We start from the raw sequence: 14,071 nt of genomic DNA on the forward strand, positions 1-14,071 counted from the left end.
CTGCTGTTGTCACCTGAAGAAGCCTTATTTAAATCATTAAGATGGCTCAGATAATGGACTTGCTGATCTGTGGGTACTGTATTACAGTGTTCAGGTTTGCTGCTTGTACCCATTGGTAGCTTTGAGATGGGTGACACGTACACAGGGGCTTACTTGGGTTAAGAGGTTCCTACCTCTAATTGTTCATGTGTCCCAGCCCTGCTGTTCACCCATAACTGTGCTGGTGTGGAACTTTATGGGGCTGCATTTAAAATGAGTTTGCTATAATTATCCAAGTTCACTGCAAGCCTTCCCTGCCTTCCTCCTGCATTCAGCAAGCAGCCCAGGAGTGGCTTCTTCAATTCACTTCTCCTCTGAAGGCAGCCTCTTCTGGACATAAAGCCCTCCTCTCCTTTTTCATGTCATATATTCCTTTCGTTTTCAAAGCGGATGCTCTGTCTTTGAGGGTGCTTTGTCCTTGTGTTATTTCTGTTTCCTGTGACCTTTGGGTTTCTGTGACAATTTTTACACCAAAAAATGAAGTGAAGCGGAGCTAGCCTGAACTTACCCGTGGAAGTTGCAAGCCAGTAAGTCCTGTTCTTTCTTTGCTTAGATCAGGTGTGCCTGTACTAAGCAAAGAAATTATTAGTGGGAAATGAATGTGGCTTCTGAAAGCAATGTAACGGCACCAATTATGTATCACTATGTTTTAGGCCTCCTGAAGCATTTATCCTGTAGTGATGAGCACTGTTGTTGGGAGCTGGGTAAGGTCCAAATGTGTAGCATTGTGTTGGAAGGTTTATTTCAACATTTGTGGCATCTTCAGACCAAAGAGAAACCATTGAGACAGCCCCAGGTCAGGCAGACCTGAGCAAAAAGACCTGCTGAGTTGGTCTCAGTGCTTCATCTCCGGTGTGTAATCATTTAGTTATTGCAATAAGTAATGCTTGTAAAATGACTTTGTACAGCTGTTTTGTTTGAGCATGAGGCATTGTAGAAGTCTGACAAGCCTAAGGCTTGTTCCAGTCAACAGCAGCGTCTTCAGTCTTCTTCATTCTTTTCCATGTAGATAAGGTTATCAGGACCTCTCGTATGAAGAATACAGTGTGTGCCAAAGCATCCTGCTTGGTTATTCCATTTATCAGTTGCATAAAGATCTCAGCTGCCCCCATTTCTAATACCTTCTTCCCCGACCTCTTTCCTGAACACGTGACAGTGACATTGCAAACAGCCAAATTGGGACCTACTGAATTCTGTAACGCTTGGCACGCTGTAAACAAAGGAAAAGTGAGGTATAATTGTGTTTATGTTGAATTGGTTATAGTTTGTTTTCTAATACATGTAAATTAGGTTCGAGTCATTAACCCTCACTTGTGCTGCTGTATATATGGAATAATTTAAAGATGATTTTGAAAGCCTGCAGGAAGAAAAAAACCTAAATAATTAAATCCATCTTTTTTCTTTTAAAGCAACTGGAAGAAAAACTGAAAGGACAGGCTGATTATGAAGAGGTTAAGAAAGAATTAAAGTAAGTGTTAAATGCTTACCGTAATTTTTTCACAAACTGTAGTTTAACAATGCTTGTTAAATGAAGCCACAAATCTGTGATCTCGGAACAATAAAGAATTCAGTCAAACCCACAAAGATGGGGAAATTGGGAATATTGGCAGAAATTGCATCCAGAACTGATGCTGTCTCTGAGAGTGCTCCTTTTCATTGCAGCAGTATCGCAGTAGCAAATAATACAGGTGTCATGAAGAAAAGGTGCTAAAACTATCGTCCACCAAGGGTAAAGCATTTGAAAATCTGTGGTATTTAGGTGGATGACTCTTTAAAAATCCCCAGCCAACAGCTGAGTGTGATGTGGACCAAGAATTAAATGCAGGGCCTTTGGCCATAATACCTTTTCTCTGCTTTTGCCAGCCGCTGTTCAGCACTTACCATTTTAATGCTGGGCTTGTTTCACTGTATATTTTTGCTAATACATTGTGGTTTTAAACTAAAGCCACAAACAGCCTCTTCCTATTCCAGGGGGCTTTTTTAAGAGACTTAAATGAGCCTTATTTTGAACTCTAACAAGATAAGCTGTCAGGTTCAGAAGAGAACTTTTTTGACTGGAAATACGTTTAGTGTCATGGTTTAAATAACTGCAAGAAACTCCATCTCTTCTTTCATCTTTCTGGCATTTTTGTGTGTATTTTAAGAAGCCTGAAAAAATGTTACCTTGTTTAATGAGGTATTTCAGATGGGGCTGGGAGTCATGTGCTTTTGTTTACACGTCCCTGGAGAATGTGGAAAGCGCGTTTGGTTTTGCAAGCCCAGGGACTGCCCAGGCCCTCGATGCTATTGCATTCAAGCCATGCTGACTGCGGTTCTGGTTCAGTGCCAGCTGCAGCACACCCTGATGGAAGGATATAGTTTCAGTTGACTGTTTCTTTGGTCATTATACCTGAATATTAACTGGTCTCAAAAAAAACATCATTCTTTTAGTGATATGGATAAATACATCCATGTTCTCTCCTGAATGAAGGAAACTCAGCTTCAGATTTCAGCTGCTTTATGCCCTCATGTAAATCAGTGAATAGGAATGAGGCCACAACCTCTCCATTTGCTACATGAGTTACTAAATGTGAATTTGCCAAAGCAGCAAATGAGTTTTAAGTGCTATGAAACTCTTTTATATCCTTATATTTCTGGCAATAAAGCCTTTTGGTTTTTACTTTTTCTTTGTTACAACACTGACATGAGGGAAGGCAGGTAAGAGGTCCGGGAGAAGCCATGACACCAGAGTATTCATATGGTGCTTCTGCCTGTTCCTGTTATTTCAAGATGAGCCTGCAGTGAAATAGATGGGAAAATCTCCTGCAAGTGACCCTTGTTGGGTGCCAGTAAATTAACTCTGTTCTCCTGGCTGTTACAGCTTTTATATCCCATAATTTGTGGATAAGAGTTTTTATCTGCTGACTTTGGAGGGACAGCCAGCTACCTTGTAGGTGGCCTAGGGTCCACATACCATCCTACTGGGAGGTGTGGGGTGTTAAGACCCTCTGCGCGAGCACTGAAGATGTTTGCAGTGCTGCATTGTCACAGCAGCTCACTCATGCCACCCTCTCTGCTCCCATCTGGTCCAAAAGATGTGCCAAAATCTAAATGGGCATCTGAGAGTGACAGTCTCATCTGAAGTGAAGCTATGAAAAGTCTATTGCTGTAGATCTGGTATCCCTCATACTGAATCCTATTGTGCTGCCTTTGTACCCTGCAACACTGACCGAGAAAGAGCTGCTCATAACATGCATACACACCAAGAAAAAAGATATCTTGTCAGTAAGGAAGAAGAGAATAAACTCCTTGTGTGTTTGAGAACTGATGTATTTTCCTTAATCCTCCCAAGGATGTTAGAGGCATTCGAGGCTGAGGGATCTCAATGTCAGCCGGCTTCTAACCTTGGAGGAGCTTAAAGTGGTCCACATCAAGATCTGGATGGGAGGATTCCTTTGTTGCTGCATTGGCTTTTGTGCCAAATGGCTTTTAAACCTTTTTTTTGAGATCTGAGAGCTCTGTGTGTACTTTCAGTTCCCTCTTGAGTAATACAACAGTGCTAACCCTCCTGCCTGTGCAGTCAGGATCATACAATCAGAAAGTTGAGCTGTCCCAATGCACACTTTGCTTTAGAGTAAGATCTTTCAAGTCGTCTTAGATGTGCAGATTCAAGTCACAAGATCTTTCCTTTAAAGAGCAGATAACTGATCTTGAGCAGCAGAGTGAGCTGAAATCTCATGGGCAAAGATATTCCTGGAATCCAAAGGGGAAACATTTTGCTTCCTCCTATTCCTGTTTGTGACACATTTGGAGAGTCATTTTTGACATACTTAGCTTTTACTTTGAGAAAATGAACATGCTGTAGTGAATATTCCTCCAAGGGCAATTTGAGATAGCATCAGCCTGGATTTTAGTGTATTTTGGGTTCTAAGTGTATAGGAAATTACCTGTGAAATGACCAGAAGGCTATTCCAGGTAGCAGAGAATACACTTTAAGCAGGCAGAGGTCAGTAAGTTTCCAGATGAGGTCTGAATGTACATGCCTGCTCCAAGCTCAGTGGAAAATACAGCTGCTGCAGTATTCAGGATCCTTTTTGCAGGTCCCAGCTGGCAGCAGGTACTCAGTATAAAAATGCATTGGTAGAGCAGCTGGTGCAAGTGGAGGGCACAAGAGGATCAGGGCTTCAAAGTTGGCCATTTGGTACCAAGAACCCCATGTACAGACTAAATACATTTAGGATTACTTTGCACATGGGACTGGTTTCAGTCTGGCTCTGTAGGCAGCACAGTAGTGGTCAGAGAACATCACACCAGCTCCTTCAGAGCGTGCAGCTTCCTTTGGTTTAGTCTCATCCTGAAGGAAGGCGGCTGTATGCTCCAGGACTGCTCTGCATGGCAGACTAAAGTGCAGTAAGTGGGGATTACTGGGAGACCGGCATCGCAAGTGTGCTGCTGATCTGAGCTGAAATGGGAGAAACAGCTGGGATTTGCCACGGGAAGTTTGTTACGTGATAATTTGCAGTAAAAAATAGGGGTTTTAAAAAATTCGGATGCGTTTCCTTATTCGACCATCATGAGGGCATTGAAACAGGGTGCCCAGAGAAACTGTGGCTGCCCCATCCCTGGCAGTGTTCAGGGCCAGGTTGGATGGGGCTTGGAGCAACCTGCTCTAGTGGAAGGTGTCCCTGACTATGGCAGGGGGTTGGAAGGGACATTAAAGCTCACCCAGTTCTAACGCCATTGGAAACCATTCTATGAATCTGTGATTACTGCTTGCTGTGCTTTCAGCCCCCCTTTTCAAAGGGTGTTCCCTAGATGAGTCTCTGCATATTTGTCTCCCCCAGAACTTTGGAGTCCTTGTAGACAGAGCTGTGGCTCTGGGGAGATGTCCCAAGAAGCACTTGCTTTCAGCAGTGATTAGTAACCTGAGTAAACATGCCTGTGATGTCAATATAATGTCAGGATCTCTAAGAACTCAAGCCATTAATGCACAGCCTCTCTCCTTGACTGGCACAATTCCATTAATAGCAGAAAAGAGGCACTTTTGCATGTGGGTGAGCTGTTATGCCCACGTAAAGCAGTCTCTTAATGGCATTACTTTATGTGTTTGTGTATTGGATGGTGGCTCTACCCCACAGTGATTTCTGATGGGAAGAGGTGTCATTCAGTGACCCCGTATGATGAAACTGATGGCCAGAGTTTTGTAATTTTATTAATAATTATATTTGTAGGAGTGCCTGTCAGAATTAACACAGTATGCAACGCATGAGGTTCCTGTCTTGGAATGACTTCTTTTTCCCTTGGATTTGCTATGGCTTTGAGTGATCTTGAATGACTCACTGAGCCTACTGATTCCCAGAGTGTCACTTCATGGACATCTAATTCTGGATTAAAGCACAGACAGATTTATAGAGGAGCTGGACGCCACATGGTCTGAGGCAGTTAATGAGTGCTGGGTGTTCAGCTGACTCCTGGTGGCATTCCCAACCAGTCCCTACATCTTAGTATTGGCCTTCTGCCTTTTTTTGCCTCATTTTCCACATATAATACATGGTTGGACATATTCTTCCTGCCACACAAAGTTCCTGGTGCTTTATACTTGAAAAAAATGCTGTATAAACACCATCTATATCTGGTTAGGTATTTTTCCTCAGCAAATGAATGTCATCTTTGTACGATGAGAAGCTGAAATCATTTATTGCTTCAGTCTGAGACGTTAACGTCCTGCCTGCAGCAGGCCTGTTTAAAACAATTCATTAGACGAAGCAGAGTAATAAGTTTGTATTCCTGTAAGATTGTTGCTTGCCAGATGATACAACTCTCACTGAAAGACTTTGAAGGGAGACATCCTTCAACTGCACAGTATTTATATAAAATATTGACAAGGAGACTATCAGATTCTTCTCTTAATGTACTTATAAATACTTGGATCTTTCATATTTCTCAAGAAATACTGTCCCATTTTGTCTTCCCTTTGCCATAGAACTAGGAGGCTATTAAAATGACAAACTGCCTTTTAGCCTGTAGCGTCTTGGTTGGGAGGATTATTTGTGCATATTTTCATTGCTGTGTGAGCTGGTGTTTATTATATAAAGTACTGTGATTGGGGTGGTGATTCCCCTGTTTTGTTGCTTTGCTACAACTTCTTCATTCCCTTCAAGCTTCACACAGAAATTTATATCGCTTCTGACAGCTTAAAATGTTAGATCCTTATTAACCTTTAAATTTATGCCTTAAACTGGCCTGGTGGGATTGCATATGGAATGATTTAGATGACGTTCGAGAGAATTTTCTTATCCAATAACTAGTTTGAATGGTTATTCTGTATTCATTATGAGACTGGGCTACTGCAAGGAAAGTTGTTATCACATGCAGTGTTGCTGGAGAGTAGGAAGTGATAATGTTAATGCTCATTAGTGGAGTTGTCATGAAAAGAAGAAATAGACAATAATTGTTTTTCTGCCTTCCACAGTATATTGAAATCCATGGAGTTTGCACCATCTGAAAGCTCTGGTGCGCAGGTACTGAACCTACTTTTGTTTTCTTTCTTACTTCAGCAATTCAGTTAATGAAGAAAATATTTGTCTTGCAATTCTTTGGTGTTGGCGCGGGCAGTTTCCTGTGGCTGTTGAGACATATGGGTTGAGCATTGTTTTCCTGATGTTTCCTTATGCAAAAAGCTGAACTGAACATTTTTTGCCTGTTAATTTCTTTAAAGTGGTCAAGACAGAGAATGACGTTTCAGCTGTGCTGGAGTGGATAGTCATAATGTTGTGGAGTTGGGTCTTTTAAACGTACTAGAGTTGTTTGACAGCTATGCTGAGATTTGCATGTTTCTTGCCCTGACAGTACCCTGAGCAAGGATTTTACCATTTTTAAGTCTTTGTTAGCCTTGAAAATAATGCTCACCAAAGAAAACAACCCTTTGAGTACTGAGAAAGCTCTGCTGTATTCCAGCAAATGAAGTTTAAAGGTTATGAATTAAATTCCTGCTTCTGAAATCTGAACCGAATAGCAATACACAGGGATTAATTTTCAGTATGTTTTTTAATGATCAAGGGGTAGATATTCGGTGGAAGGTAAATCAGACACAGGTTTCTGTGAGTGACTTTGGTTTTGAGCAAAGTGATTTTGCTGAAATGCAGCATTTCAAGGGAATGCTCAACTTGGGTCAGTCAACCTAGAAGAAATAATGTTAACTCCTATTTTAATCAGATTAAAAGGAGTCTGCAGCTTTTAAATAGAAGGCATGCCAGTACCATTTTAAAATAAGTAGGATTAAGAGAATGTTCCATTGCACATTCCAAAATAATGCAGAATTGAGGGATGATTTACAATGAAAACTAAACAGTGAATCTCTTCTATGGCTCACATAGGAGCACTGAGTGATTCCTGCAAATAGATGCATGGCGAATTCCCTAGCTGCATTCATAGCAGGGATGAGCAGTTGTTTTCTTCTTCTGAAATCCTTTTTAGTGCCTGAGTGAGACTCTTAATGCTTTTAGAAACAAACCTCCCACTTTGATTTTCTTTAGGATGCATCTAAACCGCTGGAGGTGCTGCTGCTGGAGAAGAACCGCTCCTTGCAGTCTGAGAACGCCATGCTGCGTATCACAAATAGTGACCTGAGTGGTAGGTTGATACGATTTTCAGCTATTCTGGTTGTTTCCTGTCTTGTAAAGGGAGGGAGGGCTGAGTGAGAGATGAATGTCTGAGCTAATGCATGGCAGAAGGAGTAAGAGGTGACAAGAGCACTGAATGATGCTGGATTTCTGCAGTTTTATAGGCTGGATTAGAAAATCAAACTTGGAGACCTCAAAGAGTCTTTAAAGGTTAGGGAAGAGAGGCAATACAGGATGTACCAAGCGGTAGCATTTGAGGCTGTCTTCTGTTTTGGGAACAAATTCATCTGTGGCACCAGAAGTCTCTTCCCCCACACACAATGTTATGCAAAATGTTTGCATGTAGAACACAATAATCTTCCTGTCTGATACACTTAGATATACTACAGCAGGTCAGCTTGGAAAAACAAAATACTTTCTTCTTAGCAAAGCGTGTTTGCCGTTTAGCTTTCCTAATGTGGGCTTTTTACATCTTGTGTGCACATTTTTTAAATGGCAAGTCATGGAATTTCCAGATACTTGAATGTTTATGGTTTTTGCAGCTGGAAGGAAGTTAAAAGTTGCCACTGGCCCTGGGATTACTGAATTCTGAAGCGGTTTATGACTTTTAACTGAGTGATCTTGGTGCATCCACCTAATGGTGATTATTCAAATTGGTTTGTTCCAAAATGTAAATGTTTGCTGCATTTGGGTTCAGTCAGGTCCAATGAGTAATGTCTTGAATGAGAGACAACAAAGAGACTTGCTGTCTGTAACTGCATTTATTTTAAATGTATAACTGCACTTCATGTACTTGTTCTAGTTTTAATGTTTGTAAGGGGGATTCTCCAGGCTGCAACATACAAGAAAGGTGCAAACATGAAATGCATGTTGTTTGTTTTGGGGGCCTTGTTTGGCTTATTAAAATTTCAATTATGGGGAAAAAAAACCCACCAACCAAATGAAAACAAACCAAAACCAAAATGAAAACAAAAACCCCACCGCCACTTCATTGGCCCTTGGAAATCTGCACTTTTTCCCTTTGCGGGGCAAACTTTGCATTTTTTTATCTTGGTTTTTCCCTCTTTGATCCCCCATAATGCATTATGTTTGACCTTCCTTGTAGGGTCAGCCAGGAGAAAAGGGAAAGACCAGCCTGAGAGTCAGCGTCCTGCAACCTTGCCGGCCTCCCCTCCTTCTCAGTTGCTCCGCAACACGGGGGAGCAGGCTTCCAATACTAATGGTACACACCAGTTCTCACCAACGGGTTTAAGTCAAGACTTTTTCAGCTCATCCCTGGCGAGCCCCAGCTTACCCCTGGCCTCCACAGGAAAATTTGCACTAAACTCTCTCCTCCAGCGACAGCTAATGCAGTCCTTCTACTCCAAGGCAATGCAGGAAGCAGGAAGCACAAGCATGATTTTTTCAACAGGTCCTTACAGCACAAACTCCATATCTTCCCAAAGTCCATTACAACAAAGTCCGGATGTAAATGGCATGGCCCCGTCTCCCAGCCAGTCAGAAAGTGCTGGGAGCATCTCTGAAGGCGAGGAAATAGACACAGCCGAAATTGCACGTCAGGTGAAAGAGCAGTTGATCAAGCACAATATTGGACAGCGGATATTTGGACATTATGTGTTGGGACTGTCGCAAGGGTCTGTGAGTGAGATACTAGCCCGGCCAAAGCCATGGAATAAACTGACTGTGAGAGGCAAGGAGCCATTTCATAAGATGAAGCAGTTCCTCTCGGACGAGCAGAACATCTTGGCTCTTCGCAGCATCCAGGGTAGACAAAGAGGTAAGCGCTCACCGGCCGAGAGTCTCGCCCTGTTTTCCTCTTAGTTACCGGCATTACAGACTGGAACGTTCCCTGTATGGGGCCATTTGTGTGTTGGTGCTGTGTTCACCCAGATCAGATGTTAGGTACAGAAAGTACAGCTTTCTAACTCTGCTTTTCAGCCCTCAAGCAGGTTAGTATCTTTGCTTATGCTTTTTTTAGCTGCTGACTTGTGTTTGTCAGCAGGGGCAAGCAGCAGGGACACTCACATCCCTCACTTCCCAATAGCCCCCTGTCAGAGCTAAATACAGAGTGAAAAGGGTCAGTAGCAACTAAGGGTATCAGCCCTCAGAAACACCCGGACGTTTTTATTTGGGGTTGTTTATTGCGACCAGACTTTTGTTGTGTCTTACGTGATCTTTTTTGTCCCAAAGTGTTTGACAAAATATCACAGGTGATGCATGAGATGAGTAATATAAAAGGAATCCTGATTTGAAGCAGCTTTGCATATTTCAGGCAGTGATTTTAAGATTCATCTTAAGCAAAGACTGAGATTTACATTTAGAGAAACTGGAAAGTAAGTTGTTTACAGTCAAGAACTATTGGAAAAGACAGGCAGGATTTTGCTAGACTGTGTTTAATTGAAAGCGCACGCTGGTCGATTTATAATCTGTTCTTCCTTTTGATGATTGTACTTGAGGGGATTATCTGCCCATCTTTAACCTCTTCATTTTTGGTATCTCTAGACGTTTATTTATATCTGTCTAATCTCCTTTCCGAACGTAGCTGTAATCTTTATTAACAAATCAGCCAGCCTCGCTTCTTCCCAAGTAGCCAGCTCCAACCGTGCTCAGCCAAGGGCTCGAGGGGGCAAGGGCAGCTCAGAGCCTTGTGCTCAGAGACAGGCTGCCAGCTTCTCATGTCACAGAGCCCATGATGTCAGAGCAACCATCCCCTGATTGTTTTGTTCTTACCAAACTTGTTTTTCAACAGAGAATCCAGGCCAGAACCTGAACAGACTATTTCAGGAAGTACCGAAACGAAGAAATGGGTCTGAAGGTACGTCACAGGCAGGTGTTTTTCTTTGCAGTCAATACCTAGGAAGTGGAGTGTGCTTTAGCTGTGTGTTTCCTTAAAACTGTGCAGTTTGATTCTGGCCTGGAATCTGATAGAAAAACAGACAGTAAGTATAAAACAAACCATGGGTTAGATGAACACTTTGCTTTTTCTAATTCTGCTGCTGCTGTACTAACGTAACCCTGTTTGGATACTTTTTCCACTCCCAACCTCACTGCGTACGCAGATAAAAAAGAGAGAAGTGATAGAAGTGGCTTTATAAAAGCATCAGATCCATTGAAATGCTCTCTTTGCTATTTTTGTGATTTTGGAGGTAGAAAGCTGCACAATTACAACATCAGTCGCATACTGCTTCTGCTCTAGATTTGCTTCTTTCCTCTCATGGGGCTTATGTGGACAAATACAGTTTGATACGCTGTTAAATTAGTGTGATACTTCAGTATGCTGTGTGAAAAAGACAACAGGATAATAATAGAATCGTGCAGGATCGGGTTGGGTTGGAAGGGACCTTACAGATCATTTAGTGAACATAAAATAGTGAACCTTAAAAACATCGTAAGTGAACGTCAGAGCAATAATCACTGAACAGGAAGTACAAACATTTTTCTTTGTTACAGATTAGTTGCAGTATTTTTCTTGTAGCAAGACAAGAGAAAGAATTAAAAACAGAAACAAGTACCCTAAAACTCTGTAGTTATTTTGGCTCCAGACAGAAATTATCTAGCTCACTTACAAATGATAATCTCATCATGAAAAATGCAGTTAAGGGCAATAGCATTCACAGTCATAGTTTTTCTTCCTTTTCTTCCCCTTAGTGGTTAAATAAAACCTAAACCAAACCAAACCACCAAGTAATACCTGTTAGCTGGAGAGTGCTTCAAATGGTATCTGTGTTTAAATGGCTGTTTTTCTTAATGTAGTAACCTCTAGAAAGTTAAAGGTTACTTTTTATCTAGTTCTGTTCTAATTCTGGTTTGGGCTGGTTGTATACTCCTCCTCCTTTGCCTGGCACCTGATGCAGTTTTTAAGTTGATTCCTTATCTTATGTTTTTAGCTTTCTTCCTTTCCCCTCTGGTTCTTTTCCCTTCTGTTTTCTCTCCCCCTCCAAAAACAAAAAAAAAAAAAAAGGAAAGGAAAAAAGATAGACCTATGTATGTTATGCTGGGAAAGGTGTATATGACCACCTAGCTCTTCCTCTGGTGATGTCAGTGTTCTCCTTGCTCCAGTGCAGCTAACGGGCAGGCCTTTGCACTGCAAGGATATTCTTCTTTTATTAAGTGCCTTCTTGGTGTTGTAAATGTTGGTAAAGGTGCTGTGTAAACTGCTGTCAGGTCATGCTGGTGGTATATCAGTATATACTGTCTGTCTTTGTGTTAAAACAACCAAGCAAATAGAGGTTTTCCCAGAGTCATTAGTTTTGTTTTCTTCTCCAGGTAATATAACCACAAGAATCCGAACCACAGAGACTGGCTCTGATGAAGCCATCAAATCCATTCTCGAACAAGCCAAAAGGGAGCTGCAAGTACAGAAAACAGGTATGGTCTCATTCTGTCTCTTGCTCCTTTTATTTCAGAATTTAATTAAAACAATTACCAGGAGCTTTCTGGTCAGTTAATTATATTCTTAAAACCCTGAATGTAGGTTTGAAGAGCTGCTTTTCTTTTTTTCTTTTTAATTATTTGCTGGAGTTGTTTCTGTCTCTAAGAGATCCTAAGTTAAGGTACACGTGTCACTGCTTGGCAGGGTCTCTGCTCAACACTCTGCTCTGCCCTGCTGCTGGGGGAGCAACACTAAGATTCCTGAACACCTTTTCCACATGTCAAAGCTCTGCCTTCCCTACACCACTCCAGACCTGCAGGCAGTCACCCTGCAGGACATACCTACAAAACCCTTTCTGCTAGCAGTTTGCTCCTTGAAAAGGCAATGCCTCCTGCTTTCTATTCTCTTCTATCTAACTCAGGCCCCAGGGACACAACTGCATGGAAGAGGGAACTGAATGGATTTGTCGGGGTGAGGGTCATTATCTTGCCAGCAATTATCAGTCACATAGGACCATCATACTGTGGCCATCATGTACTGAAATTAGAATATAGGCAAACTCAGTTCTAACTTCTATATGGCTGTGGTTTTGGTTACCAAATGTGTTCAGTGAATGAACTGGCAAATCCAAAAAGCGTTTCATTTCCCAAAAACATCATTAGTTTAACATCTTAGCCCTAGAGAAGTTTAATTTCTCATTGTATGCTGTCTTGTAGTTAACACATAGTCTGCTCCATAGCCCTCCCATCTTTAAAGCAGTTTCCAGTACTGCTAAAGAACTAATGCTGGAGTAGAAATAACTGTGCAGTCCTTTGGTTTGTTTTTTTAAATACTGATTTACAGTTTTGGATAGTTGTCTCTTAAATGAAAACTAACCTAATCTCATGGCAAATTATAAAAGACAGTTAATATACAATTTAATATATGACTTAGTGAATATGACTTTATACAAGTAATGATAACACAGAGAAAAATATGGGCTGTGTGCAGGAAACTGCAAGCACATTGTTCCAGTTGCATGTTTCATCAGGGAATGTCAGACTTCCTTTCAAATATTAATTCAGCCTCAAAACTCCCAATGAAACCAGTAGATAGAAGGGAGAGTCCCACTGTCTTTTTTTCCCCATTTCTTAGCTTTTTAAATGTATTTTATAGTGTGTGACAGGAAGCAATGTAGGGAAGCAAATTTGGAAATGTATTCAGACAAGCCCATAATATTGCTAGAATAACATGCAGCGTGTTTCAAATCTTACTTCACTTTGAGGCCTCTTCTTGTAGTGTATGGGTTCCCTCTTATACTTAGTGCTTCACTTTCCCCATTCGTTGTAGAGTAGCTTTCAGAGGAATTGGTTTTCAACCACTGGGGACCTCAGTGGAGACTAACTTAAATGGAAGCAGATGCCATTGTTCTGCTCATCCCCAACTGCTGCAGCACAGCCCCACAAGCCCCAATTCACCACTGAAATACTGCTTTTAGGTGTTACCTCTTCTGAAAGAGCCCAGGGCTTCATTCTTGAGCTCCAGATAAGGCAGAGTGATGACCAGGCATCAGCCTGGTTTTTGTAGAGCTGTTTATTTCAGTGGCTGTGATCATGGAATGAGAAAACAGGAAGCAGGAGCATATCCAGCTTGTTAAATGAAATAACGAAGTCTCTTAGTAAAGTTCTTGCTTTGTTGTAATTTGTGTGTTATATTTTTGGAGTATAAAGGGCTCCCCTCATTTATCTAGTAAGAGGGTATTAGTAGTCCATCCAGGTGAATGCAGCTGTGCGCAGTTTTGTGTGTGTTACCATTCCTTTGTGAAGATAGAGAGAAGTGAAAGGTTAAATAACTTTGCAAACAGACCCATGACATGTTATTGACCACTTGGGGTGGGGGAGGAAGAGCTGAAGGCTTGAATTTTCAAAGGCATTTGTTTGAAAATGTTTTCAATGGTGGAAAACATGCAAATGGCACCAGACATCTGCAGCTGAGGCTCTGCCTGCACAAGTCCAGCACTTTGGCAACTCTCATATTTTTCCAGTGAAGAACTTTGGAAATCTTACCTTATTTTGATAAA

General features: G+C 41.5%; 1 protein-coding gene across 10 annotated transcripts in view; it reads left to right on the top strand.

Annotated features, from left to right (window-relative positions):
- The window catches only part of CUX1 (cut like homeobox 1), a 325,959-nt gene that overhangs the window by 246,595 nt on the left and 65,293 nt on the right, over positions 1 to 14,071 (top strand). For 5 of the 10 annotated variants that reach the window (XM_057410770.1, XM_057410772.1, XM_057410771.1 and 2 more), the window contains exons 13-18: positions 1,449 to 1,507; positions 6,491 to 6,539; positions 7,554 to 7,650; positions 9,052 to 9,417; positions 10,390 to 10,455; positions 11,907 to 12,008. In XM_057410770.1, coding sequence (XP_057266753.1) covers positions 1,449 to 1,507; positions 6,491 to 6,539; positions 7,554 to 7,650; positions 9,052 to 9,417; positions 10,390 to 10,455; positions 11,907 to 12,008 — 739 coding nt within the window. Of the gene's footprint in view, positions 1 to 1,448; positions 1,508 to 6,490; positions 6,540 to 7,553; positions 7,651 to 8,745; positions 9,418 to 10,389; positions 10,456 to 11,906; positions 12,009 to 14,071 lie in introns of all 10 variants that reach the window. The other 5 variants (XM_057410767.1, XM_057410769.1, XM_057410773.1 and 2 more) reach the window with 3 other exon arrangements.

The sequence above is a fragment of the Pezoporus wallicus genome, unplaced genomic scaffold, assembly GCF_028554395.1.
Source record: "Pezoporus wallicus isolate ANWC-B61680 ecotype Strahan unplaced genomic scaffold, APGP_CSIRO_Pwel_v1 contig_8705, whole genome shotgun sequence".
Taxonomy (NCBI): Eukaryota; Metazoa; Chordata; class Aves; order Psittaciformes; family Psittacidae; genus Pezoporus; species Pezoporus wallicus.